Source organism: Micrasema longulum, unplaced genomic scaffold (genome assembly GCF_059751315.1).
Source record: "Micrasema longulum isolate JH-2025_06_02 unplaced genomic scaffold, ASM5975131v1 h1tg001630l, whole genome shotgun sequence".
NCBI lineage: Eukaryota > Metazoa > Arthropoda > Insecta > Trichoptera > Brachycentridae > Micrasema > Micrasema longulum.
The window spans coordinates 222,748-246,537 of NW_028278811.1; the positions used below are offsets into that span (position 1 = coordinate 222,748).

At 30.9% G+C, this 23,790-nt stretch overlaps 1 protein-coding gene across 1 annotated transcript in view; it reads left to right on the forward strand.

Annotated features, from left to right (window-relative positions):
* LOC148274530 (inactive ubiquitin carboxyl-terminal hydrolase MINDY-4B) overlaps positions 1–2,106 on the forward strand; it is a 151,804-nt gene extending 149,698 nt beyond the window's left edge. Inside the window, exon 11 of the mRNA XM_088236977.1 lies at positions 2,076–2,106. Within this exon, the coding sequence (XP_088093103.1) occupies positions 2,076–2,106 (31 nt within the window). The remainder of the gene's footprint in view (positions 1–2,075) is intronic.
* Positions 2,107–23,790: the final 21,684 nt, after the last annotated feature.

Sequence of the window (23,790 nt, forward strand, 5' to 3'; positions counted from 1 at the left end):
ATTTATTTTTCCATAAAAAAATTTATTTATAAACATCTTCACCATAATTGTTGCACAAAAATATAAAACGTACAAACCGATTCGAAACCGTATGCTTGAAGTAGGTTACCATTACACGCATTGATTATAATTTTTTTTTTAAGTTGTGGGGAAATTAGTTATCAACTAAGGTGAAGATGAATAAAAGGGTTGTGCATGTTAGTTTAATTAGTGATTTGATGATGACACGGGTACATTCCGAAACCGGTTGATACAGAAAAGTCGGTGAGTGGTTAAATACTTATACAGGGTGTTCAGTAACCTTTATCACATCTGAAACCACGATGATCAGTATAAGCAAGAAGACATATTGGCATATTTTTTTTTTTTTTAGAACGAATAAAATTAAAAAATATATAAATATAAAAAAAGCAAATGGTTGCTTACTTCTGCAAGGGAGAAACGAGGAGGGGGGAGTTTAATACTACGCCACGCTCCCCTCACTTCTCCCCTGCAGAAGTAAGCAACCATTTGTTTTTAAAAATATTTTTATTTTATTAATATGCTAATATGTCTACTTGACAATACTGATTATTGGGGTTTCGGATGTGACAGGGTTATAGAACACCCTGTATTTACTTACATTTAGAAAAAGATTATACCGCCAAGTAAATGCTTTAAATATTATTAAAAATAATTCAATTTAAAAATTCAATATATTGTTTATATTCTCCATGTAAAACTTTTATACAGTTTTAAGACACCAATAGGTAAATGGTGTTTTGCTTTCGTAAAGAATACCAAACAAAAAATTCAAAGTACCTACGAAAATGTACAGTTTTCTTCTAGGTTACACAACTTTTAACTCGGGGGTAACACAATATAAGAAGTTTACAATATTCCCGACGATAAAAGTTGAAAGGAAGGACAAGAAATAACTTTTATAAGGTTAAAAGAGAATCAGAAGTTGGAGGGAATTGAAAAGGTAGAATTCTAGAACCCGTAGTCAGATGGAAATAACATAAATTTGGGAACAGAATGTGAAAATCGACAGTCAGACCGCTTAAAAAAAGGCGGAATTATTACAACACTGCGGCTTTCGAGGACATTTCAACGCCGGATTTTCCTCCTTCAAAAGGATACAATATTTATTTAAATTCTATATTTCACCCAAGAAGGCCCGGGTAGTAAATTCGGAGAGTTTATAGACAAAGTTCCAGGTAGCGAAGGTTGTTACGTTTCCTGTGAAGGGGTGAAACAGTGTGCTAAGCACAGGGGCTGACAGAGTGTTCGTTCGTGTGTAGCTAAAACAAGATCGCACTACAATTTGGTAGAATTCAAATGAAAGTTTTAAATGAATGAAACGAACTTGTGGAACAAAAGGATGACATGCAAATTACTAAAATATTAATTCATTCAACTAAAGGTGGTGGCGATCTTTAATACGACGCCGATGGATCGTTTTCGGTGATAATGTCAGCGAACGAAACCATATTTTTCATGTGGTTAAATGTCTATTCGCCAGTAACTTAGCCGTGTTGAATGTCGACTGTGGTAAAACTTTAATTGGGAGCCTCTACTTTATAATCAGTAAACTACTTAAACATATACATACATGATTCATTATCTGTAGGCAAATAAAGTCCATTTGCCATCTTTGGCAGGACAACCAGACTCTGGATATATATTGAGATTGCATCATTTTATAAATAGTGTCAATAGAGTAGTTGCTAAAAAATTAGACAGGAGTGAACTATGGAAAATATTATATTAGATCTAAATTTGTTCCAACAGAAAGAGAAAACATTGTTGAGAAGGGAAAATGGATATCTAGGCATTTACAGGGCCTATGACCTGTCATTGACTGGTGTAAGTGGCCACATTACATACTGTGTAACATTTACCATTCTGCTTATGTAAACATCCAGATTTCATCAAATTTGATCTGTTGACATTTGATAGTAAAACAGATAAAACCTTGAAATCCAGCCAGTCTGCAAACATTGTTAAAATAAATATTGTACATTTATTATTTTATATTTTTAGTATATATTTTTTAGTTTCTAAGTTGCTAAATTTATTATTTGTATTTTCAGCACGTACGAGTACGTAGAACGTGCTGTTTAGCAAACTAACGTTGATTTTATGTTTTACAAATAAAAGTGCAAAGAAAGGATCCACCTCTCTCGATGGGCCGCTCAACAGACCAATCATTCTTCCCACAGGCATCAACAACGGTAAATCTGTCCTGCATTCTAGAAAAACATAAAGTGGTTTGTGTAGCCTAACTCTTAAATAGTTGTTCGGTACATATAATTTTACGCGCTTCTAAATGTTGGAATTATAAATTAACCCGTTCAGAAGTTTAAAAGCCATCAAAAGCGAGACAATGCTCCTTCTGGTCGGCAAACTTGTGATACCGAGCATACTAAAAGGAACAATGCTAGGTACTGCAATGGGTAGTATCCATACTCTCTCATGTAGAGGTAACTAAGAAATTTCTTATGTGTTCTCTGAAACATAGTTTTGTTATTTATTGCTTGATTTTTTGATCAACGAGCACTTGGAAAAAAAACACAAAATTTGATTGCTATTTCAAAAAAAAAACACATTTTTTCCAATTTTTCGTGGCGCATTTTAAATGCAGAGGAAATGAATTCATTTCCGACAAAAACGTGGAGTTTGCGTATTTGCATATTATTATGGTATCAATTTATTCGGTTTTGGCTCCATAAATATTTTTTTAACGAAAACTCATTTGCTGAGATCCCAGGGCGTCAGATGTAAGTACTCTAATAATTTCCACTTTCCTCCTATTTCTGACTTGGGAAACTATACTTTATGCAGTATCTGATTACTAAAGTTCCTCCGTTAAGTCAATTTTGTAATATCCAAATTTGCGGGAATATTCGACAAGTATTTGGAAAGTAGATTCCAGAACCTTTGTACTTCCGGGAATAATAATAAGACTACGGAAAACATATATCTTATGAAGTTATATGTTTAATTTATCGAACATTTGTTAAAGGTCTTAACTACATTCTGGAACAAATTTACGGTATATTGGCCAAACACTCGAAACCAAAGGAAGTCGAAACCTGAATTTATGTATTTGTTAAGTATTAAATTTACATTTGTTATACTTGCAACTCATGTAAGGATGTACACATTCCAATCCTGCCTACATCCTTTCTAATTGAAATTTTTGTTGTCCAACTGTCCTGTGAACGAGACATTGTGTTAAATGTTACTCTTTTTACCAGTCTTTATCGTATGCCTGCATCTGCGTAGTTTCTGACAAAATAAAATAAGTGCTCTCATAAACTGCCTAAACGTACATTTTATTGATATCTACACAATACCAGTATCTGTACGATAAATTAAAGTGCTTCACAAATGAAACATAAACGGCAAAATTTTAAAGTGAGTAGAAATTTCTATGCAGTCCTCAACATTCTTTTTATTATCACACGACCTTAAAGGTAATGAGCTGAAAATTTTTGGCAAATATTTCAACGAAGATAAAGAACTTATTTAAGAAGGGAACGTGGAAGTCTACGCATTTTATAATGCATGATTAAAAATAATAAAAAAATATGAAAAACAACAGAAATTTAAAAAAGTATCCGAAGAAGAGGTGTACGATTTGAATTGTGTGCCATTTTTTTTTAAATTGAGAAATAAAATATCAAACAAACATATAGAGGTATACGAATAATTAATTAATAATGGAGCATTTGTAGCGCTGTACATTCACCAACTTCACCATATGGATGATGGAGGAACTCGAAATTGTTGAAATGTCGAAGAAAATGGCTTTCAACGATGAAGTCCATTTTCACCTCGATAGATTCTTTTATCCTGGAGATATTATCATAAACCTATGCATCCATCAAAAGTCAAAGTTTGGTGCGATTTTTAGACTGGCGAAGTAATCTAGACAATATTTTTTCATAAAAGAGTCCGGCTAAGCAATTAAGGTGATCAATGAACGTCATCGTGATATGACCACAAATTTTTAATACCCTAAATTGTGTCGTATGGATGTAAACGTGGCTTTATCATGGCTTCAACGAAACGATGCCTCCTGCCAAAAAGTAAAAAATCAATGGGTTTATTGCGATCTAAGTTCATAGGTCGGATTATCTCCCGAAATAGAAGCATCAATTGTTCGTCAAGATTTTGAAAGGAAAAATCTATGTTCTTAATTCAGCAACAATTGTAAATAAAGACCCAGATAATCCAACGTATTGGTAAAATATGAGCCTCAATTATGTCGAAATGTCTTAGAAAATTTTAACAAAAGTATGATGTTACGCCAGAGAAGTCAAGAAAGGTATGTGAGCGATGTTGTATTCCATACACACTTTTCATGTATATACTTTATATTGAAATCAATACGCTTGGAAATTTCTAAACCATTTGAGTTTTATTGATAAAACAAATTGCCTACTTTTCATTGTCACACCCTTCATATGCGAATACGTATTAAAAATTGTACATGCAGGTTTGTCATATTTATAAATATATATAATTTATTTATGATTATACCACATACATAAAGTTATAAATTTATACGAAGTTGCTTTGAAGTAACTAGGGTTACCCTGTTCTAAGACAGTAAAAAAATTATATAAAAAACAATAATCAATACATAGAAAACATAAGTGAGGGTAGTAGACATAATAAAAATTTAGTTAAAACATAGTAGAATACATAGTAAAAAACATTTGAAAAAATGCAGTGAATGACATTGTCAAAAACATATCTAAAAACCCAGTAAATTTTTTAGTAAAAACAAAATACAAAGTAAGAAACATAGTAAAATACACAGTAAAAACAAAAAATGTAGTAAAAGATACAACAAAAAAATGTGTACCCAGTAAAAAAACGTATTAAAAAACACAGTAAAAACAAAGTTAAATATAATGAAAATCTACAAAAATTACATAAAAAAAAAAAAAAAAAACATAAATCAAATTACAATTCAAATACGAACATTTTCTGGCCATCTAAGAGACACCATCAAGCCCTCAGACTCTCTGCGAACAATTTCACTGAGAAAAGTAGTCAGTAACTTCTTTAGCTTGTGGCTCTAACAACATTTCCATGGTTCTGGCATTATATTATTTAGCCTTTGTCCCATGCAGAAGAATTGTCTCCGTGCTAAAGAAGTTTTAACCATTTGTCGGGAAATCAGATCGCTACTGGAACTCCGAGTCTCATAATGATGAGAAACTGATGGGTGTGTATCAAGGTTAGTGTGAGTGACCACCACTGCCCTCAGTAAATATTGCTGTGTAATATCAAGCACTGCAAACTCCCTGAATAAAGAATCCCTCTGATATCTTTAAGGCTTTTTCAGAATGGTTCTTATCAATGACTTTTGAGCCTCTGCTGCTGGGTCCAACTAGTAGAACATGTTACATTCTAAGAAGCAAATATTTAAGACAATAAAAGAAAAACACACAAGAAGGTTAAAGATGCGGAGATAAAGTAGAGGAAAGAAAAAATAATTTTGAAATAGCAACGTTATTCTGTTTTGATATTAATTCATTTTTCTACTAAGAATTAATTTTTAGAGATAAAAAGTTACTTGTAACACATATCAGCTATGTCATACCTATCCGAAAAATTCCGTCGATCGGTCGCTCTGTTGCGACGTAAAAGAGGCACAAACAGCATATCTTAATCATTTTTGTTACACAAAGGTAAGATGGGCAATCTTATGCTTCAGATACCAGTCCAAGAACTTTGAAATATTCTATCGTAAAAACACCTTTTAAAAAAAATAATTCATGCCAACCATGTCGGGAATCGAACTCTCTCGAAGGCCTCTTGCATCGTAGGTAAATGCGTTGACCACTACAACACAAGGCCGACGATCAAGCACACTTTCACAGTTTTCATATTAGCATAAGGCATTTGAATAACGATAAGTATCCTTATATTACAATAAATATTTTTTTTTATTTCATGTTTATTTATAAAAAAAAAAAAATTCTTTTTAAAATTAACATTCTTTTGTTGATGATATAATTTAAACATATTTTGTTTAATTGTGGTTGTGGTTACGTGGTAGTATTGTGAACTCACGGACCAAAGGTCCCAGTTCAAATCCCACTCTACCAAAACTTGATTTCCATTTTTACAGCACAAGTTAATTACGACTTTTAGGAAATGGTCTGACAATTTAATTATTTGAGTAAATAATAAGAACACAAGTGTTTTTCTTTTTCTTTAAAATAAAAAAAAAGGTTGTCTGAGTCTTTTGTTTAGTTTTGTCAGGTAGTTTATTGTATAATTTTAGCCCCTGGTTAATTAGTCACAAATGTTCTTGTCTTAATTAATTAAATTAATAAAATAAATAAAAAAACTTTGTTTTTAACCACTTTAAATTAATTAAATTAATGCTTAAAGAAAAATCGCTTGATTTTGAAACGTGTTATTTCGAAACCATGTAAAAAAAAGCAGTTTAAAATGAGGTTCCGGTGTATATTATTTCCCTTGCTGAAACAATTTGAAGCTCGCATCTTTTTTTCTTTTTCCCAGACTTACAAAAAAGACAAAGAAATGTATTTAAATCAACAGATGATATAAATATATAAATAGATCCTTTTCAATTCAGCACGAAAATTTCCTTCACAATTTTCCGTCAGTTCCATTATTTAAAGAAATTTTACTAAGCTTCTTAACTTATTAAAAACAGGTATTGATTTTTTAGTCCATTTCTTGAATTTTTGACGGAGTTTATTATTATTATGAAAGAATCTTTTCAAAGATAATTAATTTTTATCGACTCGTTTAAAAAGCCAACAAAAAGTGTAATAAAAGCGTTATGTAAGTATTTGAGCGTTTTTAAAGGCAAGCGTTTTGCGGCGCGGCGCGGGCGTGGTGAATGAAAACATATGATAATAAGCGTAGTGTCCATAGTGGCCGCCGTCGCACTCAGGATTTACCCATTGCTATTTTTTATATTATCTATTGTTCTTTTGTCTTCCATTTTAATTATTTCATAAATTAAAAAAATAAAATAAAATATTATGTTAAAGTCATCAAACCCTTATCCGCACCAAATGGTGCACAGGGCACTGCATTAAAATGCCAAAAGCAGTGTATCTTGATCATATTTTATACAAAAAAAAGATGATCAGTCTTACGTTTCAGGTACCAGTACAGAGGCGGCGAAATATAGCATTGAGGGAATCCTCAAGCACATCATCCATTCGCAGTTGCTATAGAGCCAGTCAGTCAGTCCCTGTCAGCTGCGCACAAAGAAAAGTTAGAAAAAATATTCCTAAGAAATACAAACTGAAAGCAGAATAATTAGAGGGGTGGAGAATGTATGGGCAGAGGCTAACACGCCGTCTCCACCCTTCAAGATTTTTTTATTTTTATTTTTTAATAAAAATAAATATTTGCGTTCTTATGATTTACCCAAATGTTTATTTTTGAGGGCCATTTTCAACGAGTTGTAAATAACTCACTATTAGAAAATGGAATCAAGTTGGGGTAGAGTGGGATTCGAACCACGGACCTTTGGTCCATGAGTCCGAGACACTAGCCACGGGACCACAACCCGATCCCTTCAATGCCTCTTTTTTTAAAATATTTTATTCAATAATGAAATATACACAAAATTTACAAACAACTTAAACAAATAAAAGTGATCTGAGAGGTAGGTATAACGGGTCGACCTCTGTCAATTTATTTGTTTATTTATATAAATAAGTATATTGTACATTATTTGAGATATAAGTCCCAACTCCATGGGACTAAAAGTTCTGTGTTGAGATGGAACGAGCAATTAGTTGACATAGACACAGGATCAGAATCATAAAAAATATTTTTAAAAAAAAACATAAATATGGCACATCAATATGGTAAACAGTAAACTCAAACATTCGGAAAATCATCAAGGTGTTTTCTACTCAAATCCCTCCCACTAAAGAAAATCCAGTCCTTCAATCCTTTTTTAAATACAGTTTTTGTCCTTGAGAGCTTAATGCGCTCTTCCAAAATATTGAACACATTCGGTGCGATAAATGAGAGATGTCTCCGAGAAAAAGTCGTACGGGTTTTGAGTATGTTATAATACGGTACGGTTTTGGGTATGACACAGATGAAAACTTGTTCAGCCATTTTGCTGAGATCTCTCCTTATTGTTCGACCAGAAGTGTGTTAGCGCTTCTTTTAGGTACAGTTGTCTCACATCCAGCACCTTCGTGTATTGGAACAATTCTTCCGACGGGGACGTTGGAGGACGCCGGAATATTATTCTCAATAATAATTTATGTGAAATTATGAGTTATACTTTAAAATGGATGCCGCACAACCTCCCCAGCCAGCTATTCCATAGGTTGCAGTGGATTGAATCAGAGCAAAGTACACACTTCTGAGAGTGCCAATATCCAGAATGCCTCTAAGAGAGCAGAATATATGGCACAGCTTTTTTAACTTAGAGTCAAGTGGCTAAACCTAAGCCTCTCATCACAAATTCCTATCAATGATAACACCAAGGTATTTTATGGGATCTACCCGTTGCATAAGTTGATATGTTTTATCACAGTAAATTCCTAGATATTTAACTATTATTTATACAAAATGTCAGATATTTCATTTTATCGATAACAAATGTAAGAAAATTTATTTATTTATTATTTATTTATTTATTTATTAACGGACATTGTCCATGTATACAATTAATAAAGTTTAAATATTACAATAAAAGAATAGTTTAAAACATTTTTAAAAAAAGAAAGAAGCATTGACAAACATAAGGGACATCGAGACAAGATCTGGACTATTTATTTAGTGCTCGTTTAAATCGTTGTAAACTTAAACCAAAAAAGTCCAGATCTTGTGTTGAGTTAACAATACGACAAAGGCGGGTCATTAGAGAATTTAGGCATAGCTGATCGATGAACAGTACTTCATTGTTCAACAGTACTTCAAATTACATACATCCTTCTGTCCCTTTATTAATCAGTACAGAATTTGTATTCCTTAAAAACAAGTCAGTTAACTTTCCTATATCCACAGCTGACAGTCAGCCCTCCAAGACTTTTAGATCCCCTCAAGGTTGAGTAATATTCATATAAAATGGAAAAGGTTTTTTCGAATGAAAATATTACATTTATGATTTTATTTGATTACAAGCCTTCAAGATGTAACGTCAAGGAGACCAAAGTGAGCATCTTGGACACTTCCTTCTGTTCTTGTTCAATCGAGGGAATAAAGCTGCTCGCGATATTTGCGCAGTGTAAAGTGGAGATTCTTTGAATTTTTGACTTATTTGTTAAAAAATAATGAAGGAAAATACGGGATGGACTGTTTTTTTGTAATTTTTATTGTTTTGTATTCTTGTTCTCTCCATTTGAATAAAAAACGAAGTATGTCAACGCGCAATATTTTAATAGTTTTTTTATGAAAAGAAATGGCATATTTAAGTTAACCTATGTGCAGTGCGTTAAAAGGTTTAATAACCTTTTGTCAATTGGTTATTCCTGTCGATGAATCAAATAAATATATGAATTTCATTTGTGTTAGTAAGCACACTATGATATTTAATTTGAAAACATTATGTAATCCTCAAATAAGCAAATATTTTAATGAAATGTACAGTCCAAGATTTTTGCTTTTCACAATTTTCAAAGATTTTTTTATTTTTTATAACGATTATTTTGTGAAATTGCCCTTTTTTATACATTATTATATTTGATTATACTTGACATGATTATACTTTTTACTCATGGCAATTATTTAAAAAAAAATAAAAAAATTGTTGTATTTTTTCATTGCTTTCTTATACCTATGTGTAAAGTTCATTGAACCGTTAGTAAATAAGTAAATAAATCATTCAAGTGTGCCTACTTACACAAACGAATTTGTTTGGTGTGTTTATGTGTTAACTGACAGGCACAAATTCACACATAAACACCGGCTTATTAAACATACGAACGAACTGTGCCCGTGAAACTCTATAAAACTTTGCCTGTTTATATTTGTTTAATCTATTTTAATTTTCAAGCAATTAAAAGAATGTTGAATTTGAAGGATTTCGTAAGTCGCTTTAAGGAGAATAGTACGTTACAATATCTTACAATGTTTTGATTGCGAATTAAATTTAAGTAAGTAAGTTAGAAACTTTTTAATAATAAGTAACAGGCACTTTTAAGAAAGATAACTTTTAATTAGGCGTTTGTCTAACTTTTGCTCTGTCAAACTTAAAATAGTTTCCTGATATTGAATTTAGTAAAACGTAAAAAGTTTCGGAGAACGTTTCTCCGCCTTCCACATGAAAAGAGATCTTAATATTAAATTTCATAATTAATGAAGCCTGTCTAAGATAATCTGAAGCCGAACTTTTAAATGAAAAGAACTTTAGAAAATACAAAATCATGTTAGGTTCTGAACGATTTTTGATTAATTAAAATGTTGCCAATAAAGAAGATCTTTTTTAAACTTGTCGAAAACGGTGAGGCATAATTGAGCATGTGCAAGAATAGAAGACCATAGTCAACTATATATTTTTAATTATTGTAAATTGATACTTGAATCAATTTTGATATTCATAATTGCCGCATATTCAGGCGAAAGAAGGGATACAGTTATTTATTTATTGATTATATAAACAGCCTGGACCCATTACAACATAAAGAAACATGTGTATAAGAAACTTAATAAAAATAACAAAACAAGGGATATAAAATATTGGTATACAATATGTTCATAAACACGATCAATATAATGTTTTCACAAATTATAAGACTTCGAGATAACCCGTGCCAATCCATCTTCATCCTACACTGTGTTTATGATGAAGAAATCTACAAAGAGCCGGAACATTTCTCGCAAAGAATTTCAGTGTGTGTGACGAATTGACTAATCTACACATTCTGGACATTGGCATTGGGGCATTAAAACAAAAGTTGCTCTTAGAAGATTTGATAAATAGGTAATTTTGACTTCTGGTGACACGGCTGGAAACATGAAAAAAAAAATATTGCAACAGAGATAAGACATCACTCATTGCATAATGTATTTAAAAAATGTGTAAAAAGTAAAACAAATGTTTAAAAAAAATAATTGAACCAAATATGTAATTTAAATATGTTTATTTTATAAGTAAATATTATTGATTGATTGATTTGGTGTTTATTTTGTTGAACTCCATATTTCAACTTATAATATTAGAAATCTAACTCTGATTTGAGTCTACTGAACACTTAATTTTATTTTTACAAATATGGGAAATATAAAAACAAAATTTTCGTTACAATTGTTCGCCTTGTTAGGGTATTTTCAAACGAATGTGAAGATTAGATGGATTGAATGTCCTTAAATAGTTATACAATTCAAGGTACTTAAGTAAAATAAAAAACAATAGTTAAACAATTAGCCTTGCCCTTAACTATTGGTTTTTACCTCAATTATGATTAATGTACATGCTATAAATCATAAGATTATTTTTATTTTCTACTTAAGTATCTTAAATTATATAACTATGTTCGATCCATCTATTCTTTACATTCGTTTGAAAATGCCCTAACAAGGTAAAACAATTGTAGCGAAATTTATTTTTTTATTTTTTTTATATTTGTAAAAATAAAATAAAGTGTTCAGAAGACTCAAATCAGTGTTTGATTTCTAATATTATAAATTTAAATAAATATCAATTTAATCGCAGTTATACGTTTTTTAAAAGTATTTTTTGCATCACAACATGCCAGGAAGTCTAACTAGAATCATTAATACGTATTTATAAATTAGCCACTGATGTAATTATAGACATAGAACTAAAACATGAAAAAAATGATATAGTTTAAATTTTAATAAAAATATTTACAGTTTTATACAAGAAATTCGGCTTTTACTTTGTAGACAATTGTAGATAACTAACTCTGTAAACATGCCATTGTAAAAATAGCCCTAGATTTGTGTTTTTAACTCAAGATAAATCTCAGATAATCATAAAAAAAAATAAACCGTTAGTCGATTATTGTTGGTGTCTTTTCTAGCATATTTCCCTACACGATTTTTATTATAAAGATTTTTGTCTAACAGAAGCCGTCAAGTCGAAAACACTCGTGCAGGATTATGGTTCTATTCCATACACATTACTGTATTCTTCGTCCGCCTGGACACGGACAACATATAATATACCGATGTTGAAATTAAATAAAACACAAACGTATCGTTGAAGGTTTACCCGATCACGAAATAAGCATAAAAAACTACACTAAAATAAATATAATCTCGTTAATTGCCGACGATAACATCCGCCAATGGCGATGCACCAATTTGGCGCGTAATTGAGCACATCAATTGACGTTTCGGGCCGGAAATGGCGGCCGGTCGGTAAAACAAACAAAACTTCCGGTTCCGAGACAAATCTCTATATCCGGTTGGCAATTTGGCATCGGTACGTAACTAAGCACGGGTGCCCAATCACGGAGTTGGCGAGTTCGTAAACGTTTGTTTTGACTTTAGAACAAATGTACTATGAATACCCGCCTCTGACCGGATGCGGATGTAGGGAAATAGAGTTATTTCCACTTTTTCAGTTGTAGACTTTGTAATAAATTTTGGATACGTAAAATAAAAAAGAAAAATCTAAATATGTTAATCGTTTTTAAAAAAATACAATAAACTTTTCTTACAATGACAAAACTATCTCCGCATACCTTGCGAAAACGAGTATAACCATAACTCAACTTCTCTAAAATACAAAAATACGATATTATTAATATTTAAAGCATTAACTTGGTGGTTAAACATTTTACTTAATGTAATTAAATATTTTAATATAACTACTTATCGACTTTTCTATGTCTACCGGTTTCGAGACGAACCAGTCTCTTTGCCAGGGCACTTATTAAACCAACATGCAAAACCCACTATACACCTTCATCATAGTTGTTACACAAAAATATAAAATCAACACGACATGCATTTTAATTAGGACAAACATGCACTGATTAAATTATGGAAATATTCTATGTTGTTTAAGAAATAGTTTAAAAAAGGTAGAGGTGATGAAGGGAGGGGGTGAGCTTAATCGGTTTAGGGTGACCGTTATTTTGATTAAACAATAAACAATAATCAAACAACCTTTCAATATAGTCCTGTATACGATGTTCCACTGTAATGATAAATGGTAGAGAAATTTTTTCATGAAAAAATATGTACCTACAAAAACGTCACATGCTTGGCTTTGATAATTGTGACGTCAAGATTCGTTACGATGTTCAATTTAAAAGTAAACGGTCACGACCAAAGTTAAAAATGGACATGAATTGTGGCATATTAGGGGCGTGGCCAATGCAATGACCGTTTTAGCATGAATAAATAAATATAAAATTAAAAAAAAAATATATTGATATTTTACTATTGAATTTAACTGTACTTTTTTGTTGCCTCTTTCACCGTGAGTTGAGCAAATTATATGTAATATTTATTGGATATTGTCATTCTTCCTCATTACCATATTCAAATTACACGAATGGTAACAAAAACTGTGTATACTAATTGTATTAAATTCAATAACAAAACTTTTTCTGACAAACCTTCTCAGTTGTAATATTATTCGATCTTTATAATCAAAGGTTATTAATTATAATGTCGTTTTTATTTGTTTTCTACACCTATTATTCATATACCTAATATATTTATGTACTTATGGGAGATATGGTGAAAGCGGGGTGGTCCGCTGTCATGTAACAATATTTGAGGTCATGATCGTGGATCGCCTTGCAGTCTCATCGTACTGAGTTGCCTACGGGTGCAATACCTTATTGATACCATACCATACGCACACATACAACTTGCATCTATATTTATACAAGAATTTCATTCGCTATGTAGCTGCAAGACGTTTGGTAATCTAATTTACATAACATAAACTTAGTTTTTTTTTTTAAATGTGATTTGAACAAAACAATTATTTTGTCATCAAGGGGTGCCATACTAAATATTCTCTTTTTGAAATTTAAAAAAAATTCTTTTTCAAAAATATTTACAAAACAGTCTTAAATTAAAGTCCTGCTGAGTTGCATACATACAACTCGTCAGCAGGTTCTTATAAATTGCATCGACTATTCACTTTTAACCTATATTAATAATAATTTTACTTGAAAAACATTACATATTACCTTATCAAAAATTAAAAACTATCACTAATACAAAAAACTTTTTTATATTAACCATAATGTGAGCAAACGTCTCACTCCTGTATTTAACTCAATATTTTTTATATAGTTTGATAACATGTTAAATATTTTAGGTTTACTGTATTGCAGTCTTCTTTTGCCATATTTATAGCAATATCTAGGAACAGCTAGCCCTTCCATACTAGTTAACCTGGTGTTGTAATCATGTACCAACTTGTGTTTATACTCGGAGTGCAACGCATGCTGACAAATTGATTTGTAACAAAGTAGAGCCCTAACAGATAATTTATTTACAGATTTATACATCAATGATATTGAAATATTGTGTCTCTGGCCTTATACATCTTCCCCTAGAGAGTAGTTAATTTGTGGATTTTATTTTTTTTCATGCGACTACACTTTTTGAGACGAGTTTCGACCACTGTTTACTAATATTAGAGACGAGTTTTGACCACTGTTTGCTAGTATTGGAGACGAGTTTTGACCATTGTTGACCATTGGAGACAAATTTCGACCACAGTTTTTATTTTTTCACAGCCACATATTTTCTATTAAGATAATCAATTAAAATATCAAACCCGCCAGTTAATAATGTTCTATTTAGAAAAACGAAAATAAGTGATCAAATACAGAATTGAATGAATCAATCTCGAATATATATTGGAAAACCCTGAATTTAACCAGACCAGTGTTTGCAATTTCCAAATCATTTGTTAAAATAATGATGCGATTTATATCCAACAGAGCTACGTAAAGGTATTTTGTGCTGACACAAATAGCAAATCAACCTCATATAAACTATTCTATTTACACATTATTACATCATTTGTATGCCAACCTGAAATGGTAATGAGTAGATCAATATCTCTATACAGAGGAAGAAATAAAACATATATATAGATGTTTAGGCATGGGTTTATGACGGCCCACGATTTTTCATTTGTCATCATCGTTTCCTTTTCTTTACCTGTGTATCACTGTTGATGCATAGGACACTGCATTAATGATCAGTTTTACGCTTCGTGTACAATGAAATATATAAATACATGCTCTCAAACATCTTACTTTAGCTTCCCTCAAATTCCCTCTCCGTTGCAATAAATTCAGATTTTAATAACACTCTGGGGAGAAAATTCCTGCCAGTTAACAAACATTTTGACATACTTAAAACAATGTTTATTCCACTTACTGGCATGAGAAGATGCGTACAAATTAAAAAATATTTTCAGGCTTTGGTTGCCTAGTAGGTAAAATAATTAAGCTAGATGAATCTTACCCACGGGCTTTAAGCTCTTTTACATCATAAAAATTAACTGATGGAAGATTTGAAAAAATATTTATTCACACGTATATGTTTATAAATTTGTATTAAACACTTTAATTTTGAGTTACATTTCGATCGGTTTCGAGGTTACTACCCCATCGTCAGGAATTAAACTAACTTATAATTACACGCGTTGCTATTCACATTATGAAATATTGTATAGAAGATACAGCAAAATGAAAGAAAGGGAAAGAAATAAGATAAAAACGAATCATAATGGAAATATTTTAAAAAGAGGACTCGAAGTAAAATTCAATTGATTATATATTATTTAAAGTTTTTGATTAATGGCTTTACTAATTTCTAATCGTTCTTAATTGTCTAAACGAAAACCATTTTTATTGACATGCAAAATTTTTACATCCGTTTCTTGATTATAATCATGGTTTTCGGATATAAGATGATTTGCGAATTCGGAAAAATTATTATTACTAAGACATCTCATATGCTTTGATTCTAACTTGAAATTTACGTAAAGTTATTCCAATATCGGAATTTAAGCAATTTATAAATTCCCGAATGATTTAATTTATCACCTTTATCTTTACAATTTGATAATATATTACCTATGTTATTATTAGTATAAAAATCTGGCCTAATATTGCAAGGTAAAATTTGAGCGATATTATCAGAAAATAAATTAGTGTACAGAATCTTACGCCAATTCTCATTATTGTTAGAAATATTTTGGGAACTATGTTAGTATTTTTTCCTATAGTTTATATTTTTAATTTAAATTGCATAACCATAATTGAAAGCTATATTTTTTATAATATTTAATTCTAAGTCAAAAATATTTTTATTTAGTGGTATTCAAGTAAGACGATGTATCATAGAATGGAAATCAGAATGTTTATGTGATGAAGGGTGATTAGAAGATTTATGGATGACCGTATCTGTATATGTCGGTTTTCTAAATATTTTAAATTATTTTTTTTTTGTATTAATTGAAGTTAAATCTAAAAAACTAGGTCGTGAATTTGATTCAATTTCCGAAGTATTTTCTGATGAAAGGTTTTTAATAAATTTGAAAATGAATTTAATTGACGATCTGAACCAGTCCATATTTAAGTGGTTCATACAAATTTATAAAGAAAATATAAAAAAATAAGCGGTAAAAAATCAATTTGATTGATTTTTATTTTTACTATTACGAATTACCCAACCTGAAAAATAAGCTAAATGTTCTGTTTAGTTTTTTGGACAAGCCAAGTGTTGTGTTGGAGAAAAACTTTGGGAAACCCTGATCTAAGGTTATACCCCTCTATGAAAATAAAAGAGTATTTTTCTCATGGTGTTTTAACCTTATATAGTTTTATGATAGAAATAAAAATATTTTCCGAGTATAAAGACACCGCCGTATCGCAAGTCATCCATAAAAAAATGTTTGGGTTTTCATTTTTCTAGGAAACATTCATAAAATTTCCCTTCCTCTCATACCTCCGCAATACACATATTTTTGTGTACCATAATTTTGAAAACAAGCATTTTAACCACTAGAATATGACTCCTGTAAACTGAAATGGAATAACAAATATTCTAATTGTATTATAAACGAGGTTACAATTTACATCCTGTATTAATTGCTCAAAATACTTTCAACCCCTTTCAAATAAAAGTGCTGCTATTTTTCTCCCTACCTTTGATAATCCAATACGCATGGAAATGTGATATAATTTGTTTTTGCTGAATGCAGGACCAATATACCGCTTATGATGCTCGTGTGAGAGATGATTGGTCTCTAAAACAACCTACCGAGAGAGATAGATCTTTTCCATGTCAAGATTATCAGTTTTACACTCACCCTCTTTTACTATGGATAGGTGTTTTAGATATTTCGTTGTCTTTGATATTTTTTCTTCTTCCTTTTTGTCTTCTTGCAAATCTGACGATCTCTTCTACTTAGACTTCTCAGTCTCCCGTGATGAGGCCCAACTATCCTTCCATAGCTTAGGGGGTCTTCCAGGTGAGCGACGTCCGGAAGCCAATTCTTTGGCTGCTTTGGACACCAGTCTATCGCTGCTCATTCTATTTATGTGGTCTTTCTAGAATCTTCTACAAGATCTGTTCCAGTGCACTATATCTTCAATTTTGCACGTTTCCCGTACTAAGTCATTTCTGACCAGGTCACGCAGTGTTTTCTGTAATCGATCTGAAGATCCTCATCTCTGTTGTTTTCAGCAGGTTCTTCGTTCTCGTGGTGTCCGCTCGTGTTTCTTAGGGATATGTCAAGATGGATCTCACACATGTCTTAATTCCCATGTTTTTATTTTTCCATATCATCTCTTTTAGATATCCTGACACTCGAGAGGATTTGTTGACTTGATCTCGAATTTTGTTGAAAAAATAATTTTTGGCTGGATACATTTATCAATTCCTAAATATCTGAAACTTGCAAGTTGTTCTATTGATTCGTTGTCAATCAGTTTATACTTTTTAGGTTGTCTTGCTATAACTAAACTTTTAGTTTTAGAAACTGATATAGACATATTGAACCATTGTGATACAAGATATTGAGCCTTTGTTATTGTTCTTGTATTCATAAATTACATTTTGTATACCTTTTAATACCGTTTAAATTTTTTAATATGCACTTTTTTTATTTTGTTTATAATACTTGCACAGAAACTGTAATTGGCTAGGTGCGCTGTAACAGATTTTTTAAAGTTTATTTATTTTTTTATTTTTTTTATTATTATTATTTATTTTATATTACAGGCCAGGAGGCCCAATTACAGTTATGAATTACATTACAAAGCACCCAGGCTTAAGAAAAATCACATTGAATTTTTGTGATCTCACCGGGAATCGAACCCGGAACCTTCCGTGAGTGAGTCAAGCGTTTTGACCACTACACCACGGAGACCGCTAATAATGTGGATAAAAGTCTTTAATAAAAGGTTTTATATATTATAACATATGTAAGTTATGTGCGTTTTTTCCAATCTTAAAAATGAGCACCAAATTTAAAACGGTAAATGTTATACGTTATTTGTAAGAAAAAAAATTTTGCTCCACAAGTAATTATGTTCATTTTTCTGTAACACATATTACTTAATTTGTTAAAAGCATTAAAAATGGAGTGTTAAGTTGATGAAAGTGAGCATTATTAACACCTCCTTCTGTTCACGTTCAATCGAGGTAATAAAGTTTTTTTTTTTTTTTTGATAAAAGAAATATTTGCGTTCTTATGATTTACCCAAATATTTAATTTTGAGGGCCATTTTCAACGAGTTGTAAATAACTCAGTATTAGAAAATGGAATCAAGTTGGGGTAAAGTGGGATTCGAACCACAGACCTTTGGTCCGTGAGTCCGAGACACTAGCCACAGGACCACAACCCAATCAAAAACCCAAATGTTGCCAACGGTGTTTACGATATTTGCGCTATTTACGGTGACGACGCAATAAATGAAGGACAGTTCATCGATGGTTTTTTCATTTCACAGACAGTATGACAATTTGAAATAGCGGTATACAGTCATGTGTCTAGAATTCATCTGCTCAGCCAATTCAACCATAGTTTGAAGGAGATCTTGATGAATAATACGGTTTAAATGGTCCTCATCAAAGTCCACTGGTCATCCGAAACGCTCAATATCTTTCAGGTCTATTGAACGCAAGCAAAAAGAGGTGTCAAAAATGCTCACTTTTGTCTACTGGGCATTCCATTTTGAAAGCTTGTTTTAAAATTAAAAATAAATATACCTAACGTAAATGCAAACACAATATCTTTTATTCCAACCATCCATGCGCTCAGTAGCTGCAAGACTTGTTGTAATCTAACTTCTATTTTAATAATTTTGTTTTTTATTTAGTTTTTTAAAATATCACCTAAACTCTAAACTTCATTGTCACACAAAATAAAAATGAAAAATGCTAATAGGGGCTAGATTACTTAATGTCCATGCACTTTGTAGCTGCAAGACGTGCTCCAATCTAGCTCCTATATATCAGAATTGTAATATATCATAATTGGAGACGAGGAACTAGAATCCCAATCGTCCATGCGCTGTGTAGCTGCAAGACGTGCTGGGATATTTATTTATTGTACGGCACCCTTGAGGTGATTTTCACGAAAATGGCGCTATTTAAATTATCCAAATATATTTACATATATATATTTTATTTTATTTTTATTTTTTTATTTTATTTATTTCGAATACAAACAGATGTACAGGTTAAATGAATATATATAAAAAAAACAATATAAAATGTATACATAGTAGGGCCTGCCATCCAATTATATGTATTCACTAAATAATACTGTAATAAAGCGACGACGGCTTGAAGTTTAAACTATATAAATAATAAATATACCATACATAGAAATAAGATAAATATGGACAAAACAAGGAGATAGTGGAAAGGAAAAGAAGGAAATTGATAAGGAGCGGTAAAGGATGATTGAAGGAAAATGAGAGTGGAAAATTGCATTTGATTTAATGATTAAATGAATTATGAATGAAGAGCATGAATCAAGCCTATTAATTCTCTTCTGTACATATTGTATGGAGTGTTAAATATATCAAGACTATTAAATTTTTTGTTAAATGTTCCACATATACGAGGGATTGTAGAATGTTTGCGATGATTAGTTTTAAATTTACGAATATAGAAAATATCAGAGAGTCTAGTTTGCCTGGAAGGAACACGGTAAGCAAGTAGATTAATGAGTTCCGGGGAATCGAATTTATTATTGACAATTTTATAAAGCAGGATCTGATCAAACATATCTTTTCTGTGTGCTAATGAATCAAGGTTTTAAAATTTTAATGAAGCTAAATAATTTGGAAAATGCAAATGAAATTTGTATTCCAGTTTTTTCAAGAATTTTTTTTGAACACTCTCGATTCTTTTATATATAGAGCAAAAATTTTCTTTTGGATGACGTACAACCTTTACGGTTTTGTGTTACTTTTGGTACACATTTTTTATTTTGAACAAAAAACGGACACAATAATGATAAAATGTAATGAATACAACGAGTAAGTAGTTGAAAACAGAGTGACTTTATTTTAATTTCGATTAAAGTCTTGCACTACTGAAAAAAAAAACTTATATCCAAAATCCTTCAATCTTCTACCTAAGAAAGTACAAAACACTAAATCTCTGAAACAATTTAAAGTAGGTTCAGGTCTGGGACAGACATGGAAGGAACAAAAAGACACATTTAAAAAAAATATATTTAGAAAAATATAAACTGCAAATAAATCCTGTTTTTGTAGCAGCAGCATATGCTAATCTTGTTTTTCTTTTTTTGGTTATGTCATACCATATTTAAAAACTATAAACTTATAAATTATTACAAAAGGAATAGCCCACGCTCAGACGCTGAAGTCATTGTGGGTATTTTTTCCAAATTACGGTAAAGCTTAATTTTAAGATGTATTTTTAAAAGTGTATTTTTGTAGTAAAAATTCTTTGTAAATACGTGTGTGGAACAACAAACAGATAAAAAAATCTGTCTCTTTTAAAATATACATTTTAATGAAAATGCAAACCCACAAGTTTTGAAACTAAAAATGTTACTCAGAAAATGCTATCAAATTCGTGCATCGGGGTTTCAATGTGTTTTCATAAAACGAATCAGAAACTCATTTCCCTGTTTAATAGCATTTTCTGGTTGACATATCAATCCACTTTACGTGGCTTTTCCTTCTGCCGTAAATCATCATATATTATGAATGATAATTTAAAATTTATTTCCCAATTATATTCATCTTATTGTAAACCGTTTTATTAAACATTGGAGTAGGCACTCGCGTGGACTACCATAATAATCAAAGGTAATATATTATATTCTTGGAGGTGGGAGTCAGTGCTTTGCTTCAAGCTCCTGACGTCACTGTGACTTGTGAAGATCTATTGGACGGGTCTTATGTCTATAAAGAGCCTGGTTACTCTCTTTGTAGCTATGTGGATGCTATAGTAATTGGACATTCTACAGTAATATGATAATGTAAATATAACTTTTATCATTCGTAATCTTGTCATACATCGATTTTCCACAAATTCGTCTGAGAGATCGCATTTCAACCGCGTTCACTCTGCTTTCATCCTTCCTCCGCCAGTTCCATGTTTCACTTCAATGCATAAGTGTTAGGACTAAAACTCCGCTGTGTAGCATACCTTTATAAGAGTGAATTGGGGATTCGCATCCTGGTTTTCGATCGCAAAACAGTGATGTGTAATTTTGCCATGATTGTTTAATCTACACATATACTAAATTATGAGAGGTATAGAATGTGTGAATGTTGGAGCAAAAAATAATAATTTTACAGTAACCTGTTTGTTGTGCGCTTACGGTGCAGTCGTTTTGGCTAGCAGAAAGGAGGATTTGCAACAAATTGTCTCTAGAATGTATGGTGTATGCCTGGAGAGTAAATTGGTAATGCACGAAATTAAGTCAAAAATTATGGTATTTGAGAGGGGAATTGAAGTTTCTGATTACAAAGAAAATATAAACAAAACAATTTTTGAACGAGTAGAAAAAAATGCGTATCTAGAACGCATATTTTCAAGAGATGGAAGAATAGAAAAAGATGTTGAAAAGAGAGTGAATATGGGCAAAAAATAAACGTCGTAATAAGCACAGTTATTTTAGTGAAAATATTTCCAGGATCAAACGTATGTAAAAAAACACAAACTACCTACTTAGAATGGTTGGTTTTCTTTTAAATATAAATAAAAATATTACGATAACAGGGGTAAAGAATTAAGAGAGTTTTATATTTATTTTTATCATTAATTTTTTATGGCAAACGAATATTTCTCCCGTTTAATATTTTTTTCTATTTTTCATGATTTTTTTGGTATGTAATTATGATGGTTACAGAAAACAGTCTCACAGTTTTAATGGAAAAAACTTGATATAGGCTTTTTTTATTTAATTTTATATTTGAAAGTTTTGCGATTTTGTCAAAAACTTAACGATTTCGATAAAATGTACATTTTTAAAGCTCATATTTCAATTTCTAAATAAAATAAAAAATAACCAAGAAAAAACTAATCGTAGTAATCATTAAATTTAAATTTAAAATCATATATATTTATACAAAACTTTTAATGGAGATAAGCAATTAATCTGAAAGTCAAATATTTTTTTGAGAATGAAAACGTTAAATAAATATAAGAATACTTTTCGTATTGAAAGGTCTCTTCTCATTCGCGAACTGCTGAAAATTATTTATTTATACTTGAATTTCAACGCACGAGAATTCCATGTAATTTTAAAAGCAAAGACAAGCTGAAGAAACCTTTCCTGAAAAATTCTACGTTCCTGAACATGTGTATTCTTTTCAGGACTACGAGACTGTGATAACTCGGAACCCAGCAAATTTAAGAGTTTCTGCTTCCGTATTTACGTTTCCGGTTGCATGTCAGTTCCGGTCTGCCTGATTCACCTCACATTTCCCCATTCTCTCTGCAGCAAGGCGGCGTTGTGAGGAAATACATATTTCGTTAACATATTCAGAACGTACGACATGTAATTTCGGAGTATTTCTTGCTCTCTTATTGCCTTCATGAAGGTTTAAATAAAGCAAGGTAGAGTTAAATTTGCAATATTGCATCGATAAATATAGCGAATGCATTTGCAACTACTGCACTGCGTCATAGTAAACTCATATTTCATTTTGAAAAAGTCAATAGTCCAAATTTATTTGACTTCTGTGAAAATAAAATAAATAAACATGATATTTATTGACAATTCTTGATGGTTTTCTATTGTAATGATGTAATTACGTTAATTTACATATTTTAATTTTATTTTATCAAAATAAACGGCAAATCTGCCTTTTACAAAAAATTATAATACTAACATATTTGGCTTGCCACATTTTTTTTTTAAAACATAAATATTCTTTTACCTAAGATACGAGTATTAAAAAAAATAAACCTAAAAATTAAACAATATATTCTGTAGAAAATTTAAACAATTCAATAAATGTAAAAAAATAAATAAATAATAAAATATGTTTAAGTAATATAACAAGAACATCATAAGTACTTTTTCATATAGCCAAGCAAAGTGAACAAAAAATTGAATATATTATGAAATGCATAAATAAATAAATATAATTACCATTAAAACTTATAATTAGAAATCAAACACTGATTTGAGTCTACTGAAGAATTTATTTTTACAAATATAAACATATAAAAATAAAAAACTTCGTGACAATAGTTTCGCCTTATTAGGGCATTTTTAAACGAATGTCCGAATGTCCTAAAATGCCCTAATAAGGCGAAACAATTGTCACGAAGTTTTTATTTTTATATGTTTATATTTGTTAAAATAAAAAAAAAGGGTTC